Source organism: Caretta caretta, chromosome 23, assembly GCF_965140235.1.
Source record: "Caretta caretta isolate rCarCar2 chromosome 23, rCarCar1.hap1, whole genome shotgun sequence".
NCBI lineage: Eukaryota > Metazoa > Chordata > Testudines > Cheloniidae > Caretta > Caretta caretta.
This window is the reverse complement of record NC_134228.1, coordinates 2809885-2833160: the sequence shown is the minus strand read 5'-3', so window position 1 is coordinate 2833160 and position 23276 is coordinate 2809885. Positions and strand designations below refer to the sequence as shown.

Below are 23276 nucleotides of genomic sequence, written 5' to 3'. Positions count from 1 at the left end.
ACCCTGCTCGGGGCTGATCCCACCGCTCACACCAGAAGGCAAAGGGCCAGAGTCCAGCAGGGAGGGCAGTGGACTTGGGGGAGCTGAGGGAGGCAGGAGAGCCATCAGAAGCAGGGCAGACGGGGGGAGCCAGCCAAGGGGGGCAGCAAAGCAGTAGCAGTGGGAGGGAGCCAGGATGGGAGGCAGAGAGAAGGGGAGCTGAGGGGGTCCAGGGGCTTTGCTGGGGAAGGGGAGGAGTCAACGAGGGGGGTAAGAGGGAGATGTGGGAGCAAGGGGGAGGGTGCAAGGTGCAGAGGCGAGGGGTGCCTAGGAACAGGGCCTGCTCAGGGGCAGGGGAGAGACTGCGCCCACCCCCTCCCCAGCTCAGGGGTTCCCAGAGCGCGACCTGCTCCCTGCACCCCCCCTGCAGACACCCAGACCCGTCACTCGCCCCCTGGGGACTGGCCCCCAGAGCTGGCAGGGGGCACCAGCCAGGCTGCTTAGCATTCTGGGGCGGCAAACGCGGGGGGGGGGGGACCAGAGCATCCACCCAGCCGACTGCAGGGGGGCATGGTCACTGGAGAGATCAGCCCCCTCCCCGATCTTCACAGCCCCCCCAGCCAGGTCAAGCCCCCCCATCTCCAACCTCTCCCCAGGTTCTGCACACCCCCCCCCCGATCTCCAATGTCCCCCAGGGTTCGTCCCCTGCATTTCCCAGGCCCCGCCTGGGACACAGACCCCTCCCCATGCTCTCCCCAGGGTTCAACCCCCAGCCCTGCGAGCCCCCAGGTACCCCCCCAGTTCGGCCCACCGGACGAAGTGGGTGTAGAGGCCGCTGGTGCTGTAGATGATGCGGGCAGCCTGCGACTCCTCGTGCTGGCAGCGGGTCAGCGACAGGGCGTCGTCCATGTGCCCCTCCTGGTGCAGGATGGCCTGGGGGGCGGGCAGAGCCGTGGGGTGAGCGGGGAATGGGAACCCCCCAAACCCGGCCGCCCCCCTTCCTCTGGGCAGCCCCAGGGAACCCCCCAGTGTGTCCCGCCCACCCCCCTTCCTCTGGGCAGCCCCAAGGACCTCCCCCCCCGGCGCATCCCGCCAGCCCCCACCTTCCTCTTGAGCAGCCCCAGGCGCAGGGCCTTGGCATCGGGGGCGGCGTACGTCAGCCACAGGCCGCTGGCCGCATGCTGCACGAAGCACATGGTCTCGCCGTACTTGATCTCGGCGGCCCCCATGCCCTCCACGTCCCGCTTGGGCGCCACGTCCAGCTTCTCCTGTGGGGGGGGGGGCGAGAATCGGGGGGAGGGGGGCCGTGAGTGGGGGGGAGGGGACGCTGGGAACTGGGGGGGGAAGGGGCGCCATGAGTGTGGGGGGAGGGGGTGCTGGGAACTGGGGGGGCAGAGGGTGTGCCATGAGTGTGGGGGGAGGGGGCGCCATGGGTCTGCCATGGGTGTGAGTGGGAGGGGGGCGCCGTGAGTGTGGGGGGAGGGGGTGCGCCATGAGTGTGGGGGGAGGGGGTGCGCCATGGGCCTGCCATGGGTGTGAGTGGGAGGGGGGCGCCGTGAGTGTGGGGGGAGGGGGTGCGCCATGAGTGTGGAGGGAGGGGGCGCCATAGGCCTGCCATGGGTGTGAGTGGGAGGGGGTGTGCTGTGAGTGTGGGAGGAGGGGGTGCCGGGATAGTGGGGGAAAGGGGCGCCATGGGTGTGAGTGGGAGGGGGGCGCCGTGAGTGTGGGGGGAGGGGGTGCGCCATGAGTGTGGGGGGAGGGGGCGCCATGGGTCTGCCATGGGTGTGAGTGGGAGGGGGGGCGCCGTGAGTGTGGGGGGAGGGGGTGCGCCATGAGTGTGGGGGGAGGGGGCGCCATGGGCCTGCCATGGGTGTGAGTGGGAGGGGGTGTGCTGTGAGTGTGGGAGGAGGAGGTGCCGGGATAGTGGGGGGAAGGGGCGCCATGGGTGTGAGTGGGAGGGGGGGCACCGTAAGCGTGGGGGGAGGGGGGCCGTGAGTGTGGGGGACAGGTGGAAACTTCAAGAAAAGTTTTTGGGTCTGACCGCCCCCCCCCCCGCGCTCACCTTGGAGGCGCGGAAGCAGAAGGCCGTGGCCTTGGTGTTGGCTTTCTCGGCGTCCACCACGACCAGCCCCTTCTCCTCGGCCAGCCCCAGGTAGCGCCCGGTGGTGACGTGCCGCACCCGGAACAGCTGCCCCCACCGCATGTAGCTCCCACTCCAGCTGCCGGGGGGGGGGGGGGGGGGGGGCAGAGAAACCCAGTGCTACTGCCATACGCCGGCTCTGGGCCCCCCAGCTCCACGGGACGTGGGTCATCCCAGCCCCACTGGCCCCCATCGCCGGGACCCCCCCTTCCCGCCCGCTGGATTCAAACCCGCCCCCCGACCTCCCCAATCCGTACAGTCCCCAGCCCTCCTGGTCTGTACAGTCCCCAACCTCCCCCCGGTCCCCAATTCCTCCCCGGTCCATACAGTCCCCCACACCCTGGTCAATACAGTCCCCCACCCCTGGTCAATACAGTCCCCTACGTCCGTACAGTCCCCCACCCCCTGGTCCGTACAATCGTGTCCCCACCCCAACCCCGGCCTAAACAGTCACTCACTTCCCTGTCCATACAGTCCCCTTGGTCCATACAGTCCTTGATCCTCCAGTCCATGCAGTTTCCCCCACCCCGGGCCATACAGTTTTCCACTTTCCTGTCCATACAGTCCCTGTGCACACCCCACATCATCCAGCACCATCATCTCAGCTGACACCATCTGTGACGAAGTGGGGCTGTTCTTAACGTTTCCTCTGAATATTGTGGGGGTGCCTCAGTTTCCCCTGTGCAGTTCTTAAGTATCTAGGGGGTGGGGTGAGGGTGTATGATCGTTGCAGAGCCCTAGAGGGCAGGTGTGTGCAGGGGTCTGGACACAGAGAATGGCCGACACCCTGTTTCCTGGCCACTGATGGCCTGGGCCCTTCCCCCCCTGCAAGGTGAGAGCTAAAGGGCTGGAGAACAAAGGAATCCGGTGACCTCCTGGCCCGGGGAAGGGACAAAGCCCAGAGGAGGGGGGGCTGGAGGGAGTTTCAGTTTGGGGCTGGCTGGGGACGAGGAATGAAGGGCAGACGTGGTTGTCTGGCTCACTGTCCCCCAAAATGGACCCAGCTGAGGGGTCCTGTTCTCTGCACCTACAAGCTCTATTTTAGACCATGTTCCTGTCGTCTAATAAACCTCTGTGTTACTGGCTGGCCGAGAGTCCCGTCTGACTGCGGAGTTGGGGGGCAGGACCCTCTGGCTTCCCCAGGAGCCCGCCTGGGCGGACTCGCTGTGGGAAGCGCACGGAGGGGCAGAGGATGCTGAATGCTCCGAGGTCAGACCCAGGAAGGGGGAAGCCGGGGGAGCTGTGTGTCCTGCAGACAGGGTGCTCACAGGAAGGAGACTGCCCCAGAGTCCTGCCTGGCTTCATGGGGAGCAGTTCCAGAGCATCGCCCGGGGACTCCGTGACACCATCGTCCCAGGCCGGCGCCCCTTTTCTGGGCGGGGGGGGGGCAGAACCTGCGATTCCCCTACCTGATGCGCAAGGGCTCCAGCCTCCAGAGGGAGCGGGCGTGGGTGCAAACGGCGCCGCCCTCGTAGTTCACCACCCTGCGGAGGAGAGAGAAGGAGCGTGGGGGGGGGGGGGGGGAACGAGCCATGCCCCCCCTCCCCCCCCCCATCCGTGGGAGCGCAGGCCAGATCCGGTCACCCTGGCTCGCCACAGAACAGGCCGATCTTGCTAGAGACCCAGTCGGGCCCCTGATGCTGTCGATGGTGTGATGACAGCCCCTAAAGGTACCGACGGAAACTGGGGTTGCCCCCACTGGGACAGACACTGCACAGCCCCCCGCTCCCCCGACTGATATCAGGGCTTCTCACTGGGCTGGGTGCTGCACTGAGAGACAGTCCCTGCCCCAAAAAGCTTGCACAGGGTGGGAGGGGAAACTGAGGCACGGAGAGGGCTGTGACTCGCCTGAGGTTGCCCAGCAGGGCGGGGCAGAGCCAGGAACAGAACCCAAGAGCCTTCCCCCTCCCCCCCATCCAGCGCTGCCCCTCCCCTGGGTCACACGATCACGTCGCTCTGCATCCCCCAGCACCCCACCCAAGGCAGGGACCCCCGGGCCACACCCTTAGCTCGAGCTCCCGGCGCTGAAGGCCACAGGTTCGAGCCCCGCTGGGGTGGGCGTCAAATCATTCTCCGGGCCGTACCTGCGTTCCTCCTCACCCTGCTCACTGGAGGAGATGGTGAGGCATTCGTCCATGTGCCCGTGGAAGAGACGCATGACGTGACCCCCCGTCACGTACCCTGGCAGGAGAGGAGAAACCAGCAAATATCAGTGCAAGGGAGGGGAGGGACAATGACTCAGGGAACCCAGGAGTCCTGGCTCCCAGCCACTCCCTGCCCCCCGTCCGCTCTAACCACCAGACCCGACTCCACGCCCAGAGCTGGGATAGAACCCAGGAGTCCTGACCCCTCTCCCTTCTCTCTCCTATCAGAGGGGCAGGGAGTCGCCTCTACCCAGGGACCTGCAGCCCCCAGCTGCTAGGGTCATGGCCGCAGGCTCAGGGACCACCCCCAGGGCTGGCATGGGACAGCCACAACCCCTGGGAGCAGGGCATGGGGGAACTGACCTTCCTCGCAGCCCGAGCAGATGGGGTTCATGTTCCAGAGGGTCTGCATGAATGAGGCGTCGGCCTGCAGGTCCCCGCTGGCCGTGGAGAGGTGCTGGGAGGGGGAAGAGAGACAGAAAGGCAAGGCAGGTCAGCAGAGAGCCAGGGGAGACAGCTGGAACAGCCCCCTGGGTGCTGCCTACACCGGCACGAACCCAGGAGTCCGGGCCGAGAACCACCTGCCTCTCCCACCTACCTATACCTAGGGTCTTGTCATTGGGTCAGCAGACACACGCGTTGCACACCCAGCCTGGTACACACGCGCATACATCCATACACACAACCCCTTGCACACGTGCAAACACATCCATGCCCCACGTGTGTGCACGCACACAACACGCACGCACGCACACCCGTGTGCACGGCCCTACTCACCAGGTAGCGCTCGGAGGAGACGCTGACCAAGATGAGGTCGTCCCCGACTCGAACCTTTTCGCCCTCCGACCGCTGCTTGGAGGCGGGGTGGATGGTCCACCAGCAGGCTTCCCCTGGGGTCGGGACAGACAGGGCGCGGGTGCGGCCAGCAGCCAGGGGGGCAGGGAGGGGATGGGCCCAGGGACAGCTCTGGCTCCCCTCCCAATTCTCAGGAACATGGAGACCACCCTCCCCTGGACCTCCCGCCAGCCCAGGGCAGGAACCTGGCCCTACTGGGGCACAGGCCCCATGGACTCACCCCATGGGGGCACAGCCCAGCAGCTGGGAACCCCTACCCCCTCTCCGGGAACTGGGGGCACGCGGGTGTCCCGCTCCACCATCTCTCTTTAGTCTGAGCAGAGCCAGGTGCCGGCCGAGCCCCCTTGAGGGTTTGCCAGCTGACCAAGGGGCTCTGCTCCCGAACCCCTGGGGTCAGGGAGTCAGGGCTTAAGGGGCATCCAAGCAGGGAGGCGTTGCCGACCCAGCAGGAAGGTGGCAGGCGTCTGCGGCTGGCACAGGCCGCTCAGCCGGGCAAACACGGACAAACCATGACAGTATGAATGGAAACGCTTGGCAGCTACACAGCACTGCATGCTGGATGTGACAAAGCAGGACTGTTCTTAATGCTTCCTCTGAATACTGTGTGGGTGCCTCAGTTTCCCCTAGGCATTTCGTAAGTATCTAGGGGGTGGGATAAGGGGGTGTAATTGTTGCAGAGCAAAGGGCCAGGGTATCTAAATGGCAACACTCTGCCTCCTGGCCACTGATAGCCTGGGCCCTTCCCCCTGCAAGGTGAGAGCTAAAGGGTTGGAGAACAAACGAATCCCGTGACCTCCTGGCCAGGAAAGGGACAAAGCCCAGAGGAGGGGGGGCTGGAGGGAGTTTCAGTTTGGGGCTGGCTGGGACATGGAGTGAAGTGCAGATGTGGTTGTCTGGCTCACTGCACCCCAAAATGGACCCGGCTGAGGGATCCTGTTCTCTGCCCTCTGTGTTAGACCATGTTCCCATCGTCGAATAAACCTTCTGTTTTACTGGCTGGCTGAGAGTCACGTCTGACTGCGAAGTTGGGGGGCAGGACCCTCTGGCTTCCCCAGGAGCCCACCTGGGCAGACTCGCTGTGGGAAGTGCATGGAGGGGCAAAGGATGCTGAATGCTCCGAGGTCAGCCCCAGGAAGGTGGAAGCTGGGTGAGCTGTTTCCCCTGGAGACAGGCTGATTGCAGAGAGGAGACTTCACCAGAGTCCTGACTGGCTTCGTAGAGAGCAGTTCCAGAGCATCGCCCAGGGACTCCGTGACACTGGGCAAGTGGGGAAACTGAGGCACAGTGCGGGGCAGGGACTTGCTGCAGGTCACACGGTGATCTGGGTCCAAGAAGGGGTGGGATCTAGTGCGGGGAGCCAGGAGTCCTAAGTTCTATCCCTGACCCTGGGAGGGGAGTGGTGTCCAGTGGTTAGAGCAGGGGGGACTGGGAGCTAGGACTCCTGGGTTCTATTCCCCCTGGCTTGCTGGGTGAGCTTGGACAAGTCACTGCCCCTGTATGTGCCTCAGTTTCCCCAAGAGCAGTGTCTGTGCAACACCATGCACAATCGAATCCCCGTCCATGGGTGTGACTAACGGGTACTACCATAATACACTTAATTAAGAGCAATGAAAATGTCCAGCATTGCAGTGGGTTCCGGCCCATGGCTGGGGGTCCCAGGCGGTACCGTAATACACCTAAACAACCAGCTCCGCGTTGCCCGTCACCCCTCCCATACCTGAGGCGTTCTCCTGCAGCCCCACGTCGAAGGCCAGTTTGTCCGTCAGTGAGCGGGACGTGGTCAGGCAGCTCAGGTACTGTCAGGGCAGGAGGCAGAAGAGAAATGGAGGCAGCAGCGTGAGTAGGGAGTGGAGCTGGCACTGCCCAGTGGTGAGGACGTTGGCGTGGGAGCCAGGCCTCCTGGGTTCCCTGCCCAGCTCTGGGGGGAGAGCGGGGTCTAGGGGTTAGAGCAGGGAGCCAGGCCTCCTGGGTTCCCTGCCCAGCTCTGGGGGGAGAGCAGGGTCTAGGGGTTAGAGCAGGGAGCCAGGCCTCCTGGGTTCCCTGCCCAGCTCTGGGGGGAGAGCGGGGTCTAGGGGTTAGAGCAGGGAGCCAGGCCTCCTGGGTTCCCTGCCCAGCTCTGGGGGGAGAGCGGGGTCTAGGGGTTAGAGCAGGGAGCCAGGCCTCCTGGGTTCCCTGCCCAGCTCTGGGGGGAGAGCGGGGTCTAGGGGTTAGAGCAGGGAGCCAGGCCCCCTGGGTTCCATCCCCGTCTTTCGGAGGGTGTGACGGCGTGGGGGGATTTTCTCACTGGGTGTGCGTCTCAGTTTCCCTGTGTGCTGCGTGTGTAGCGAGGGGGTTTGTTGTTGCAGAGGAGCAGGAGTGACCTCGCCTGGCTGCGGGACCCCAGACAGCCGCTTGGAAATTGGGTGCCCAGCAACTAGTGCCTGGGACCCCCCCCCAGATTGGGAGCCACCCGGCTCTGGCCAGGAGGCTGGAAACAGGCTGAGGGGAGAGGACCCCCTGACCTGACCGGCCCAGCCGGGTGGGGTCCAGCCAGCAGGGGAACAAAGACCCCGTGGCCTGTTTATCTGGGACCTAAGACAAAGGACGGAGGAGGAGCTGTTGCGGGAGGGGACATTCGGGGGTCGGCTGGACTGGGGATAAGGAATAGCCGGAGCCCACCTGAGCTGGGCCAGACCCAGCTGGCCGGGGCTGAGACTGGCCCTGCCTGGGCTGGGTCCAGATGTTCAATAAACCTCCCGTGTGATGCTGGTGGAGAGTCAATGCAGGCTGGAGATCGGGGTGAGGGTCCAGAGCGAGGGGACTCCCTGAGGGGGCCCACGGCAAAGAGAGGCCGGCTGGAGGCTCAGAGGTGCGGCCCCAGAGAGAGCGAACCCCCGAGAAGGGCGTCACACTGAGCGGGATCCTCCCCGGGGCCATATGGAGCCGAGAGAGCCCGGGGCTCGGGAGTCCGTGCGGGGAAGGGGCTCTCGACAGGAGTCCAGGCTCAGCCGGACACGCTGCGGAGAGATGCGGGGCTGCGGAAGGGGGCCGGAGGGCTGCCCCGGGGTGGCTCACGTCTGGCATTTGCTCCTGGCAGAGACGTGCGGTGCCCCGTCGCCCCTTGGCATTCCCCAGCATGGAACGCATTACGCGGGTGTTTAAAATAGAGCCGCCCGGCCTGGACGCCTGCGAAGCAAAACAGCCCCAGCTGTCGGCAGGACCCTGGAGGGCGAAAGGTTGTAGGGCCCTGGCAGGGGCCCAGGCAGAAAGGCATTCGGGTGGGTTTTTCACCGGCACAGAAAGAAGCCAGGGGAGGAAAATAAGGCAGAGAAAGGCCGGAGCCGCTGGAAGAGCGGCACCGGAAATCGGCACAGCGCCACCATCCCCTGCGCCAGGCGAGTGCCCAGTGCCTTGGGCGCCCCGGGGGAGCTGCAGGAGGGAGCGGTGTCTGCCCTGCTGGCCCACGGAAAGGAGTGATGCCGTGCCAACGCCGAGAGATACCCCTGGGGACCACCCAGCCACGAGACCCCACTCAGCTGTGACGTCCCACCCAGCACGTGTCCCCACCCAGCACCGCACCCCAGCCGCTGGGCCCATCATCCCGGCGTCCCACCCAGCACACGTTGTAGATAAATCTCTGCATTAAGCAGGATAGCTCAGTGGTTTGAGCATTGGCCTGCTAAACCCAGGGTTGTGAGTTCAATCCTTGAGGGGGCCATTTAGGGATCTGGGGCAAAAGTTGGGGATTGGTCCTGCTTTGAGCAGGGGGTTGGACTAGATGACCTCCTGAGGTCCCTTCCAACCCTGATATTCTATTCTATGATCTTCACATAACTTTCATTTGACTTCGTATTATGCCTCTATTTTCATCCAACTTTGTATCAGATCCTTATATAGAAAACTTTGTACTGAGCTTTGGCATAATGTTAAAAAAAATATCTTTTTGCTATAAGTAGAATAAGATTTTCCCGCACACTTTTGATCAACTGCCCTGTTGACTGAACGATCAACTGCCCTGTTGACTGAACGAGGTGTGAATGAATGAGGCGAGGAAGGCCGGCACCTCCAGCCAGCTGCAACAGTTGGAGAGGGGATGGAAGCCAGACCCAAGAACAATAAAACTTCTCAAGTGGGCTGGCAAAGTGACGGCCTTGGGGATTAGAAGCCAGCACCTTCGTTTGGGAACACCCTCTTTGAACAGCACGGGGGGCAACACCCAGAGGGAAGCAGCACAAAGGACCGCGGGACACAGACCCAGATTTTGAATCTGGGCTTGACTTGGATGCGCGGGAAGCTGCTATAAAAGTGAGGTGTCTTGCAGCAGGACCCTGGGTCTCGTCTTGTCAGCAGGGGAGCATCGATCCGGATTGGCAGAAGCCCCGGCTCCACCCTTCCTCCATCTAACTCACCTGGCCAGTGAAGTTAAGGGGAGCAACTAGTTGGTAACAACAACAAGACGGAGCGTGTGTGTGTGAGTGCAGGAGTGTAATATATAGATCATACGCATAGGATACAGTGTTAATTGATATATGTATTACCAGCAAAGGTAGTCCTTGCCTTATTCCCCCTGAGAAGATCCTGTGCAGTACTTTAAGTTCTCCAGCGTCCCCACCCTGCACCGCACCCCAGCCGCTGGGCCCATCACCCCGGCGTCCCGCCCGGCATGTGTTCCCACCCTGCACCGTACCCCAGCCGCTGGGCCCATCACCCCGGTGTCCCGCCCGGCATGTGTCCCCACCCTGTACCGCACCCCAGCCGCTGGGCCCATCACCCCGGCGTCCCGCCCTACTTTGCGCTGCTCCCCGCCCTGCCCCCCATCACTCACCATGGAGCTGTGAGAATGGCGGAGCAGGATGGCATGGCCGTAGAGCAGGGTCCTGTGCCCGCCGCCCTGTGAAGACTGGGGTGAAGCAGACAAGAGGAGGTGACCGTCAGTGAGGGAACTCAGCGCCCGCCGAAGGACAGGTGAGACCAACAACCCGGGAAGCAGCCGGAGGGGCTAATAACAGCGTTGAGACCTGCTGAACTCATCTCACTGGGGACCAACTTACCGCTGACATGAGCTCATTCAGACCAGCGACTCAGGGGTCCCGGGTGCCATCGCCCATGAGCGATGCCGCCCTCCCCTCTGTCCCTCCCCCCCGGCCCACAGCACCCACCCAGCCTCTGAGCCCTGAGAATCCAGCCCAGGGTTAACGGGCCAGGACAGTGAGCGGCCCGGCTGACCTGACGTGGCATCGAGCCCTTGTCTCTCTCCCCGGGCATGCGAGGGGGTGGGGAGAGTGGCATCCATCCTACGTCAGCTCCCCCATGGGAGCCAATGCTGCCCCTTCCCCACCCCCACGCTGTCAGAAGGAAAGGCCACGCCCTGCCGGCCGGAGTCCAGGTACAGGTCGAGTCTGGCATGGGAGATGCTGGATACCAGGCGAAACCCCCTCCCCCTACGCCCACTGGCCCACATGCGGTTCCTGTTATTACATGGCACCTGCCAACCGAACACGATCTATTGGCACCATGAATAATAACGGCTCCGGTTCTACAGTCCATAGGCCGGATTACTAGAGAATATACAGTCATTATTTTACGGATCATATTACTAGAATATATGCAGTCAGTACAGGGCAGGCTGTATTGTTCGCGGTCTCTATTGCATGGGCCATATTACTCAACTACACATGGTCATTATTGTACAGGCCTTATTACCAGTGTATCTACGGTGACTATTGCAAGGGCCAGTTATAGGGCCATCCCGCTACATATGATCATTATAACATGGGCCATGTCACGTGGTCACTACATGGTCCCTATTACCATGTATGATCATATAATGTGGCTTATTATAGGATTATTAAACAGGCATATGACCATATAGGAGGACTGCTGCACGTTATGCCCACATTATTGCCCGGGCCATATTGCTGTATATGATCTGTGTTACCTGGGCCATCTCACATAGTCAATATTGCCGGGGCCACATTGCTGTATATGGTCAGTGTTATGCAGGCCATCTCATATAGTCAATATTGCCCGGGCCATATTGCTGTATATGATCAGTGTTATGCAGGCCATCTCCTACAGTCAATATTGAAGTAATATGACCAGTATTACGTGGGCCTGGCATGCGCCTTATTTCACAGGCACTATAATAAGCTGCTGGTCGCAAGGGCCATATTGTTCTATATGTGCATGGTACCACTCTGTTATAGGAGCGCTCCTGCCCCCTCTGCCGTGCACCGTCTCAACCCACAGCTAGTAGGTTAAAGAGGCTCAGAGAGACCCTGCATCAGAAGTCTCCACTCCCAGCATGCCGAGCGAGTCCATGGGGCAGACCAAACGTGCTGCCCCAGCCCACCCCCCACACCTGCACAGTGCCCCACGCCGGGGGGCTCAGCCTGTTGGCATTTAGGGACCATGCGGTGAAGGGAGGGATGGTGGAGGATGGGATCAAAACAGCACCGCAACTGGGAATGGGAGGGGCTAGTGGGGGAGGAGGGGTCACGGGGAGATGGAGCGAAGGATGGAAGGGGGTGTCGGGGTGTGTGGGGGGGCTGCCAGGAAGGAAAGGGTTACTCAGGGGAGGCACTGGGGTTTCCACCTTGTCTCAATCGGGGTAAAAGGGGAATCACGGAGACTCCTTTGTTCCCACCACCCAACTCCACCCAGGGATCCCGAAGCACGGCCCAAACGCGGCCAGTGCGCTGCATGGTACGTGAAAGACACCTCGCCTGGCACTGGGATGCAGCTGACTCTGGGGTGGGGCATGGGGGAAGTTTGTACAGGGACCCCTCACCTGGTGCTGAGATGCAGCCACTTATTGGGCAGGGCATGGGGGCTGTTTATACAGAGACCCCTCACCTGGCGCTGAGATGCAGCCACCTCTGGGGTGGGGCACAGGGGCTGGTTATGCAGGGACCCCTTGCCTGGCGCTGGGAGTTAGTGGTTAGAGCAGGAGGACTGAGAGTCAGGACTCCTGGGTCCCCTTTCTAGTTTTGCCACGTATTCAGTGCGCGGCCTCAGGCAAACACTGGCCTGGCGCGGAGGTCGTGGGGCAGCATCCAATTGGCAAAGCACTCGGAGACCCTCCGGCAGCCAGGCAAAGGGGCACAATCAGCATCGTCCCCTGGGACGCAAATCAAGGGGGTTTGTGGGAGATTCAGGAGACAGTGTCCGCCCTGCCCCCATGGGAACGGCCCTTGGGGGGTTCTAGCCGAGATAGCGGGGGTCCCGTTTGGCCGCCCTAGCTCCGAAGGGGACGCTCCGTTCTCCGGAGCGGCTGCCGGGGGAGCAGGTGGGAACCCCAGCGGATGCCTGTGAGAGACGGGTGGGGGGTGTTTAGGAAGGGGAGGGTCACTGCAGTGAAATCGGCACATACCCACTTGTCCAAGTCGACACCCTAGAGCGTCGGCAGATGGGTGGAGAAGCAAAGGAGAGAGAAAGGGAGAAGAGAAGAGATGAACCGACCGCCTGCCGGGGGGAGGGAGGGAGGGCTGGCTGGGACCCCCATCCAGGGCACTGCAGACCCCCCCTGCCAGCGCTGCCTCTCCATGAGCAAAAGGCACAGGATAACCCACGAGCAGAGGGTGAGGGGACAAGGGGACATAGTCAAAAGAGCTGCCTGAGCCAGGCCTTTTCCTCCCAACTCGCCGGCGGCCTGGGGAACTCCCCGCCACTAGAGGTTCTTGCGCTAGGCAAGGTTAACGAAAAGGCGGGGCATCAATGCGGAGCCCAGCCAGAGAGAGAGAATGGAGGGGGGCCCAGAGGAGCCAGGGGGCCTCGGAGGGCTGCTTGTCGTGGGGGTCAGGCGGGAAGGTCCCATGGGGCAGGGGTTCTGGGCCATTCCTCGGAAGCAGCCAGTGACTGGACAGTGGGCTGGATGGGCCCCTGGTTCCGCTCCAGCCCCGAGACTCGCCCTGCATCTCCCTTCCCTGATCGCTTCACTCCCCCGTTCTCCGGTTCCACAGCGCGGCCCCGCCCCCCACTGTTCCCCCCCCCCCCCCGTCTCCCGCTCCGCTCTCCAGCATCCGCTGTACACCCCAGTGAGCCCCAGACACCCGCGGGGCCAACAAGCACAGCCTTGGGAGGGGAAGAGGGCCTCCCGTTTCTCCCCCAGGCAATGCCCCCCTCCAGCTCGTCCCCCCCTCCCCCACGCTCACCTCGCTGCCCACCTCCACAGTGTTCGCCAGCATCTCCTGCAGGGCGCGGACAGAGAGCGACTGCTCCAAGATGAAGCAGCAGATAGCCAGGTCCGGGGGGACATTCTGCGGGGAGGAGAGAAGAGGGTCAGAGGGGGCTCTGCCATCCCCAATGGGGAACCAGGCACGCGGCCCTGGAGCCACAGCCCCAAGGGGAGTGGTGGGGGAAGGAGGAGAGGACTGGAGGTGATGCGTGTGTCATAGCCCCTGCACTGCAACGACCCAGGGGGATTCTCCCACAGGGGGCTGGCGCTTGTGGGAGAGGAAGGGGCTGAGGGAGCTGGGATTCTGGCTGCAAAGGAGAGTGGGAGATGGGGAGGGGTTCGGGCAGCAGGTTCGTGTTCCCCCATCCCCGGCCCGGGGGGGACGGGGGCACCGAGGGCTCACCTGGGCATTGGAGGTCGACTCCAGGAAGCAGAGGCGGTTGCCGAAGCCCTCGGCTGCCAGGCACATCTTGATCTGCTCCTTGAGGATGGTGGCGGAGCACTGCAGGACGACTTCATCCTCCTGGGGCAAGGAGAGACGGGGCAGGGGGCTCAGGACTCCTGGGTTCTATTCCAGCCTCGAGGAGGGGAGGGGGGTCTAGTGGTTAGAGTGTGGGGGATGGAGGTTGGGAGCCAGGGCTCCTGGGTTCTACCCTGGCTCAGGGGGAGCGGGGGGGGGAGTCTAGTGGTTGCGGGGGGAAGGAGAGGCTGAGAGCCAGGACGCCTGGGTTCTATCCCAGGTTCTGCCACTGTCTCACTGTGTGGACTGGGACGAACCCCTCGGTGCCCCCGTCCCACACTGTGTAACATGGGAAGGGCCTGAGGGGGTGACAGGGGCTGGGGGGGGGTGACAGGGCCGTGGGGGGGAGCTGATAGGGGATGGGGTGGCTGACAGCCAGGGGAGGGGGGTATGGATCACCCCCACTCGTGACTGTGCTATCGTTGGGAATCGAATCCAGGAGTCCTGACGCGCAGCCCCTTGCTCAACCCCCTAGACCCCACTCCCCTTCGGTGCCGGTGGGGGGGGGGATTCCTGCAGAGGCCCCCCCACCGACCAAAACACAGTGAACAGTCCCTGCAGGTCCCCCCCAAATGCCCCCTCCCCTCTGCCCAGGGGGATCAGGGCAGGTTCCCCCCTCAGGCCGGGATGTAAACTAGTCTCAGAGCAGCCGCCTGTGCCCAGGCTTCAGCACCCGCGGGCACCTGGCCCTCCCCGTCAGTGGGGGGATCCCCCCCCACACCCTGGCTCTTCCCTACCCACTGCACTCGGAGAGGCAGCCGGCCGCTCCAGCAGCATCAAACCGGAGTCACTCCGGATCGAGCCCAGCGCAGGCCAGGGCTAATTAGCCCCCTTCGGAGCGGGGCTGTGGGGGCGGGCGAAGGCTCAGACACAACAGAGACCCCGTAAGTGGGGCGGGGGGGGCACATTCAGTGAGCTACAGCAGCCGGCCCCCGGTGCTCGCTCGGAGCAGAACTCATTGCCCGGGCGCCAGCCTACAGGCGCTCATTAGCCGCGCACACCAGGAGTTAGAGCGGGGGGCAGAGTGCCAGGACTCCTGGGTTCTCTCCCCAGCTCTAGGAGGGGGGTGAGGTCTAGTGGTTAGCGCAGGGGGCTGGGAACCAGGACTCCTGGGTTCTCTCCCCAGCTCTCGGGTGGGACTGAGGTCTAGTGGTTAGCACAGGGGAGGGCTGGGAGCCAGGACTCCTGGGTTCTATTCCCATTCCCCACCCCTCAACCCGACTTCGCCTCTGGGGTGAAGCGCGAGGGCTGTTTATACAGGGAACCCTCATCTGGTGCTGGGATGCAGCCACCTCTGGGGTGGGGAGCGGGGGGCTGGTGAGCGGCTGCCCTGCATTTTAAGACAGGAAGTGACGGGACACCTCTTAAAGCCGCAAGGTGGGCGGAGCAGCCAAAGACATAGTGCTGAGGATGGTTGCTCATATGCGGGGTGGTGCTGCATTCAGGTGGGGGGGGAGAACCCCCTGCCACCCCCAGAATTGGGGGGCAGAGCTCAGCGCCCCGCCAGCACCCAGCAGCTCTCATGACGGCCAGGTAGATGCAGCTCCCTCCCCACTGGCCCAGCCAGGCCCCACGGCCACCCCCAGACATGACTGCCCCCAGGCCCCTGCCAGCCCATCCCCACGGCTCGGCTCCCACCCACCTGCCTCCAGAGACCCACCCAGGCGCATCCCCACCCCCCAACTGCCCCCCCCCCACGTAGGGTGCTCCCCGTCACTGCCCTGCCCGGGACAACTCGGGTTACAAGGCGGGTGCTATTTCCACAGGGGAATGTGCCGGGTCAGCACCCGCTGTGCTATCATTCCTCCCCCCGCGGGGAGCTCAGCCGCCCCGCGCCCACCGAGCCAGGGCACAGCAATGGGAGGCCTCTGCCCTGCCCCCCGGCCTAGGGAGAGGGATGGCATCTGTGCCTCCTGCATCTCCAGAGCCCTACCCACACCACGCAGGCTGTTGCCCAGCGTCTGCACCCACTGCGACTGCCCCATCCACGCCCCCGACCCCTGCCCCCAGGAATCAGCCTCCCCCAGGGCCCCTGGGTCCTCACTACGCCAGGGCAAGGGCACATGCTCAGGGGGTGGGTGTTGTGTGTGGTACAGTAGCACCTAGAATCCCCCACTTAGATCAGGGCCCCATTGCGCCAGGCGCTGCCCAGACCCCAACCTAGATCAGGGCCCCATTGTGCCAGGCGCTGCAAGGACCTCAACCTAGATCAGGGCCCCATTGTGCCAGGCGCTGCAAGGACCCCAATCTAGATCAGGACCCCATTGTGCCAGGCGCTGCAAGGACCCCAACCAAGAAAGAGTCCCTGCCCCACATCCATAGAGCTCTGGCAGCCAGAGGAAGGACAATCATTCCCATTTTACAGATGGGGAAACTGAGGCCCATGGAGGCCAAGTGACTTAGCCAAGGTCAGCCAGGGAGTTAGTGGCAGAGCCAGGGATTGAACCGAGATCCCCTGGCCCCAGTCTGATGCCGTAACCCCAAGGTCACCTCCCCTCTCAGCACAGAACCCTGGGCAGGAAGGGTCCGCGGAGCCTCTGGCATGGGGGAATGGGGGCCCGTGGCATGGAGAAGGGGTGGGGTTGCAGAGGGTCCCTGAACTAGCGGGGCGGAGGGTGGCCCCAGGGAGGCGGTGGGGGCCATCGAGGCCTGGCAGGAGTCCTGGTGTGTCAGTGACAAAGGCTGGGCCCTCTTGGGGCTTCAGCCCCCTCAGCCTCCTGCGAAGGGGATGAGATCGTAGCCCTGGGAGGCAAAGCGGCCGCCCAAGGGCACCCTGACCTGAGCAGTGACGAAAACATCCAGCATCCCAGCCTGAGCCCTCCCTAGCCCCCCAGGAACAGCGGGTGGGGTGGCCCCCACCAGCCCGAGCCCCAGCAGACAGATCTGCCTAGGGCCAGGGCTCCAGACTGCCCTGCCCCCCAGCCCCCTCGGCAGCTAGACTCCAGCCGTGATGCGAGAGCCCAGGCCGGCAGGACCGAGCAGGTGGCAAGGAAGTAGGGGGCCAAGGTGGGGCCGTTCCCGCCCCAGCCCCACCTCCGCGCCGCCCGGAAAATGCCCGGGCGAGGGCAGATCCCCGGCCTGGGAAAGGCTTCTGAAGAGACGCACGCGGCTCAAAATAGACGGCTCCTCTCCGGGGAGGGGGAGCAGCTATTACCGGCTCCGCGAAGCAATTACCGAGCCTTGGCCTGCCCCCCCCCGAGGGCCCCCAGGGGCGGCACCGCCAGGGATCGGGCTTTGAGGACAAGATGGAAGGAAATGGGGATTTGGCCGCGCCCTCTCCACGCCCTTGAGAAACAAGGGGTGTGCCGGGCTTTTAAGGGCAGGGGCGTTTGGGGAGGTTTCTGGGACAAAATGGGGACCCCCCCCCCCATCGTTCCCGTCTCAGGCTGGAGGCTTATTTTTGGAGCCTGCACCTGTCAGACTCATTCCTGCACACCCAGCCACGCGCATCGCTGCTGGTGCGGTCTGTGCTGGGGGGGGGGGCGCGGAGCCCCCCCAGCCCTCCCCACTTGCACTCACACACACAGTCCTGGCTCCTGCTAGACCCCACTCCCCTCCCAGAGCCAAGGAGAGAACCCAGGAGTCCTGGCTCCCAGCCCCCCTCCGCTCTGACCACTGGTCCCCATTCCCTCCCCCCAGCTGTGGCTGCCCCCCAGGTCCTGTGGCAGTATAATGCGGGCGGGATATTTGGTTTCATGCACAAACCGGGAGGAAAACGTACCCAGCAGCAGATTCCTGCTCTCCCTGCTGCGTCCCCCCCGCCCAACAGCTGCGCTGAATTTAGGACACTGCCCCCCCCCCCCCACCTCGCGCCGGCCCTGTCTTTTTTCGGCGCATGAAACCAAGTACTCGTATTTCCTGCTGGGGGCACAGAGCGCTGGGGCAGCAGCCGGACAGATGGAGAATGTGGTGTAGACACAACCTCTGTCCCAGCTCTAACCACTAGACCCCACTCCCCTCCCAGAGCTGGGATAGAACCCAGGAGTCCTGGCTCTCAGCCCCCCCCCCCGCTCTAACCACTAGACCCCACTCCCCTCCCAGAGCTGGGATAGAACCCAGGAGTCCTGGCTCTCAGCCCCCCCTGCTTTAACCACTAGACCCTACTCGCCTCCCAGAGCTGGGGAGAGAACCCAGGAGTCCTGACACCCCGCCCTCCCTGCTCTACTCACTAGACCCCACTCCCCTCCCAGAGCAGGGGATAGAACCCAGGAGTCCTGGCTCCCATTCTGCCTCTGGGTTATTTCCTGGGCCCTGTGAGTTTAGCCGCGGCCTTGTCCCCCCACGGGGATTTCTCTGGGACCAGGAGCCACCAGCAGGGGCAGGGGGAGCCAACATACTGCATCCCCTCCCCCACCACACTGGATCCCAGCCAGCCCCGCTCCGCCACTGCATCCCTAACCATGCTGCACCCCAGCCCCGCTCTCCCACTGCATCCCTAACCACGCTGCACCCCAGCCCCGCTCCTCCACTGCATCCCCTCCCCCACCACTCTGCAGCTCAGCCAGCCATGCTCTTCACTGCATCCCCTCCCCTACCGCACTGCATCCCCAGCCCCGCTCCTCCACTGCATCCCTAACCACACTGCATCCCCAGCCCCAACCACACTGCATCCCAGCCAGCCATGCTCTCCACTGCATCCCCTCCACCACAATGCATCCCAGCCCCGCTCTCCACTGCATCCCCTCCCCCACCACACTGCATCCCAGCCAGCCATGCTCTTCACTGCCTCCCCTCCCCTACCGCACTGCATCCCAGGAAAACCATTTCCAAAACAAAGGCCGGCTACCAACAGGCCCTGGGGATTCCCCTCCCCGCAGCCAGCGCAGGTGGCCTCACACCTCTCCCCTCCCCCTCCAACTGGTCACTGTCCCCCATCACCCTGCTCCTTTCTTCACCCCTTCCCCACCCCCTTTGCCTCTGTGGGGCAAGCCCCATCCACACACCCCACCCAGAACAGACACATGCCCCTTATTCCACTCCCTACATGCCCCCATTCCCTGCCACCCCAAGCCCTACGCGCCCCCCCACACCACATCTCACCCCCACGTCCCCAGCTCCACCCCCACATGCCACACCCTGTCCCAAGCTCCACCCCCAGGCCTCAAGCTCCACCCTCATATGCTCCACACACCCCTACCCCCATCTGTTTCATTTCACTTTAGATTGGTTATTAATCAGTACAGGTCCCCGCACACGGGCAGCCCCCGTCCCTGCCCTATGGCGCAATCAGGGCCAGACATCCCCCGAGCCAGGGAGCCAGACAGTTCCAGCACCAGCCTTGGCACCCCCCAGACAGGCCACAACCCAGACCGGGGACCCTCAGGGATCCGACACCCGCAAGGCCCTTTAACCCTTCCACGGGGCTGCCCCCCAGAGCTCCCCTCCCCCCAGATTCCAGCCATCCTGATGAATAGAGCCAGCTGTCAACCCGGTTATATAAAGCTCAGAAATCTGAGACCTTGGCGGCTGAGGGTCCTCGCACACGTGCCCCACTTTGCACAACCCTCCTTCCTTGCACACACACCCCACTTCGTGCACCCTCTTTCCTCGCACACGTGCCCTGCTTCGCGCACCCCTCCTTCCTGGCATGTGCACTCCAGCTTGCACACCCCCTCCTTCCTCGCACACGGGCCCTGCTTTGCACACCCCTCCGTCCTGGCACAAACCAAATAGCACAACACAGACAGAAGTGACTCCAGGTGCCTAAAGTATCCACCCAGAGGGGCTCAAGGGATTGGGCAGGGCTATTATTAGGTGTTTTACAGTAGTGCCCAGAGGCCTGGACAGAGATTGGACCCATTGTGTCAGGCGCTGCACAGCCAGGCGCAAGACACCCTGTAGCTCTCCCAGGAACACAGCTCGGGTCTGGAAGGCCCCTGGGTGGGAGCCAAACGGGGATGGGTGGAAACCAGCTGCCCCCCCCACGACACCTGTTGGCAGCCACTTGCTCCTAGGCTCAGCAGGCCCTGCCGAGAGGACCTGGGGTGGGGGGGCAGGACGGGGCAGCGAGAACAGAGGGGAGGGGCTGAGCCAAACGCTGTCCCCCCGGGGGGCTGCTTTCTCTGCATTCCCATGGTATTTACGCCCTCCCCCCCACCCCCTCGCTAAAGTCAGCTAATTATCCCATGTCACCATGGTGGGGAGGAGGGGGCTGGTTAGAGACAGGGGTTATCACAGAGCTCAAGGCAACTTCCCTGTCTGTCCCCTCTGCCCCCCCAGGCTCCTTCCCCTCAGCCCCATAGACTCCCACCCCGCTACCCTGTCTCTTCTACCCGCCACATGGCCAGGGTGTCAGCATGCACCCCCCTACCCCGCTAGGCAGAGAGGGACCCCAAGGACATGCCGGGCTTGCTCAGCCCCCACCTCCCCTGGCCATTCTCCCGGCCTTCCCCTCCATTGGGCCCTGACCCCCTTTGCCCCTTTCCCACGGCTCCCCAGGGGCACTGGGACAGTTTGTATAGTGGGGGGCGCTGAGACCCATTAAACCAGACTGCGAACCCTGGGTGTGATAGAAACCACGTTAAGCCGGGGGGTGGGGGTGCTGCAGCCCCCCTCCCCACTCCTAGTTCCCACACCTCTGCTCCCCCTCACCCCTTCCCCACTGCTCTCCTTCCCCCCTGCTCCCCCCACTCTCCCCTTCCCCACTGCTCCCCTTCCCTCCTGCTCCCCCCACTCTCCCCTTCCCCACTGCTCCCCTTCCCTCCTGCTTCCCCACTGCTCCCCTTCCCTCCTGTTCCCTCCACTCACCCCTTCCCCACTGCTGCCCTTCCCTCCTGCTCCCCCCACTCACCCCTTCCCCACTGCTCCCCTTCCCTCCTGCTCCCTCCACTCACCCCTTTCCCCCCTGCTGCCCTGCCCTCCTGCTCCCCCCACTCACCCCTTCCCCACTGCTCCCCTTCCCTCCTGCTTCCCCACTGCTCCCCTTCCCTCCTGTTCCCTCCACTCACCCCTTCCCCACTGCTCCCCTTCCCCCCTGCTCCCCCCACTCACCCCTTCCCCACTGCTCCCCTTCCCTCCTGCTCCCTCCACTCACCCCTTTCCCCCCTGCTGCCCTTCCCTCCTGCTCCCCCCACTCACCCCTTCCCCACTGCTCCCCTTCCCCCCTGCTCCCCCCACTCACCCCTTCCCCACTGCTCCCCTTCCCTCCTGCTCCCTCCACTCACCCCTTTCCCCCCTGCTGCCCTTCCCTCCTGCTCCCCCCACTCACCCCTTCCCCACTGCTCCCCTTCCCTCCTGCTTCCCCACTGCTCCCCTTCCCTCCTGTTCCCTCCACTCACCCCTTCCCCACTGCTCCCCTTCCCCCTGCTCCCCCCACTCACCCCTTCCCCCCTCCTGCCCTTCCCCCCTGCTGCCCCACTCACGGTCCGCAGGAACTGCACATCATCCTCCCCTTCCCCGCCCTCGGCCATGGCTGCGGGGGGCTGCGGGGCTCGGGCCGGCCGCTCAGCGGGGAGAGCCGGGCAGGGAGGGGCCGGGCCGGGCCGGGCTGCCCGCAGCAGGCGGGGGAGCGGCCCTGGATCCGCCCCTAGCCGCCGCCGATTGGAGGGGGGAGCCGGGGGGGGGGCGCAAGGCTGAGAGAAGGGATGAATGGAGGAGGGGGGGGGGGGACGAGCACAAGCAAGGGGGCAGGTGCCCAGAGAGCGGGTGTGCATTGGGAGGGAAGGGGCCCCTGGCCCCCAGTGCGGGGTGGGGGTGGGGGGGGAGCTGTGTGTGGCTCTTCCCCCCCCCCCGCCGCGGCTGCCCTAGTCTAGTGGGACTCCAGGAAATTCCCTCTTAGAGCCCAGGGCAGGGCTGGGAGCCAGGACTCCTGGGTTCTCTCCCTTGCTCAGGGAATGGGGGTAAGCGAGGGTGGGGGTCTGGGAGCCAGGAGTCCTGGGTTCTATTCTCAGCTCCCCCACTGGTTTAGGATCTAAGGCAGGTGCCTCACCTGGCCAGCAGCTCCCTCGCACCAGTCGCAGGTGTCGCCCTGCTGCCCAGATCCCACCGGGCCCTTCGTGTGTGTGCCTCAGTTTCCCCAATATACTGAATGTTTAAGTAGGTGAGGGGAAAAGATGGGTTAATCTCTGCTGGGACCCAGAGGACCAGGTGCGATGGACGGCTGGCTGCTGGGGCCCCTCGCCCAGCTAGGACCACCAACCCCCTCTGCCAGAGGCCACCCTCTGGGAGAACAAAGAGCTAGGGTCCAGGTGACCATTTCTGGCCGGGAAGAGGAACAAAGGACTGAGGAGAGGGATGGGGTGGGGGGGGGGTTACATGTCTGGAAGCGGGGGCACAGCTGGGCAGGGGGCAGAGAGACAGCGGCCAGCACGGCTCAGCCCCCACTCGAGTAGCTGCCACATCCCCTTCCCTGGGCCACGCTCAGGGCTCTCTGCGCTGCAGCCCAGCTAGCCAAGCAGCCCACCCATTTTCACACCGCTGGCCCAGGGGGGCTCCAGCGCCCGGCCCTGAGGGGAGCTCACGGCCTGACACGGGGGGCTGGAGGGTCCTCGCTTCAGTCCCAGGAGGTGCTGAAACCGAGGGGCTGACCCCAGTGCCCCAAAGGGGGGCTGGCAGACTGAAAGGGTCCTCCCAGGGGCTGTCCCAGCACACCGGACCTGGGGAGCCATGATAAGGGCTTCTCCCCACCTGGGAAGGGGAAATAAAACACACGGCCCTTTAGCCCTGTCCAGCTGCGGCCATAGGAGCAGGGGTAAAGAGAGAAACTCTCTGTTAAAAATCAGTCTCCCGCGGATGCCGTTCTATGATCCCCCTTGTGTAGATGGGGAAACTGAGGCACATCCCACTAATGCAGCAGAGACGGGCATCTGTGAGGGGGCTGGGGTTGGAGCCCAGAGCCCACCGCTGGTCAGCCCCCAAGGCCTGTTTGCTTTTTGCCACATGCTGATGAGGCAGACCTGAAATTCATCATTGCCCCAGGTTCCCAGCTGGCTGCACCCAGCTGTTGGCCCTTGGCAGAGACTGTGCCTGGAAGGGCTCGGGGAAAGGGGAGGGTGGTTTTGTTCTGTGTTTGTACAGCGCCTGGCGCCCCGGGGCTCCCGTAATACCGAGAGGGAGCCAGAAATAATACAACAATATTGTCTTAACACTGCAACATCAGAGAAAAGTCGCAGGGGGAAAAGATCACACCACACAACGTTAGACCGGTTCCCGCGGGGCTGCCGGGACCACGGCTGAGCACCCGGTGCCCATCGCAGCTATGAAGACTCTGGCCTGAATCCAGAGCCGGGCCCTGGTTCCTGCCCGTCGATTCATGTCGCTTTGCAGGGCAGGTTGATCTTTGGGGAGGCCGCTAGAGGGCGCTGGGGTGGAAATTAATCAGCCTGTGTCATTAATTAGCAGCCTAGGAAAAGGGAGCCAAGGACAGTCATGGGGCTCCGGGCGCTAATTGGGAAGATCCGGGTGACTCTGCAGATCAGCTGCTGAAATCAAATAAATCTGGCCTGGCCCCCAGCTCTGGGCTGCCCGTCCAGGTGCCAGGCAGGA

At 63.8% G+C, this 23276-nt stretch overlaps 1 protein-coding gene across 9 annotated transcripts in view; it reads right to left on the bottom strand.

The window, feature by feature from the left end:
• Positions 1–21262, bottom strand: part of RYR1 (ryanodine receptor 1) — a 99599-nt gene extending 78337 nt beyond the window's left edge. For 8 of the 9 annotated variants that reach the window (XM_075122344.1, XM_075122341.1, XM_075122345.1 and 5 more), the window contains exons 1-13: positions 21155–21261; positions 13677–13796; positions 13251–13355; positions 12470–12490; positions 9923–9997; positions 6836–6914; positions 5041–5153; positions 4627–4720; positions 4204–4300; positions 3529–3603; positions 2042–2198; positions 1083–1247; positions 791–912 (exon numbers count right to left, since the gene is read on the bottom strand). In XM_075122344.1, coding sequence (XP_074978445.1) covers positions 791–912; positions 1083–1247; positions 2042–2198; positions 3529–3603; positions 4204–4300; positions 4627–4720; positions 5041–5153; positions 6836–6914; positions 9923–9997; positions 12470–12490; positions 13251–13355; positions 13677–13796; positions 21155–21202 — 1271 coding nt within the window. In that variant the 5' untranslated portion in view covers positions 21203–21261. Of the gene's footprint in view, positions 1–790; positions 913–1082; positions 1248–2041; positions 2199–3528; positions 3604–4203; positions 4301–4626; positions 4721–5040; positions 5154–6835; positions 6915–9922; positions 9998–12469; positions 12491–13250; positions 13356–13676; positions 13797–21154 lie in introns of all 9 variants that reach the window. The other variant, XM_075122347.1, reaches the window with a different exon arrangement.
• Between the last annotated feature and the right edge of the window lie 2014 nt (positions 21263–23276).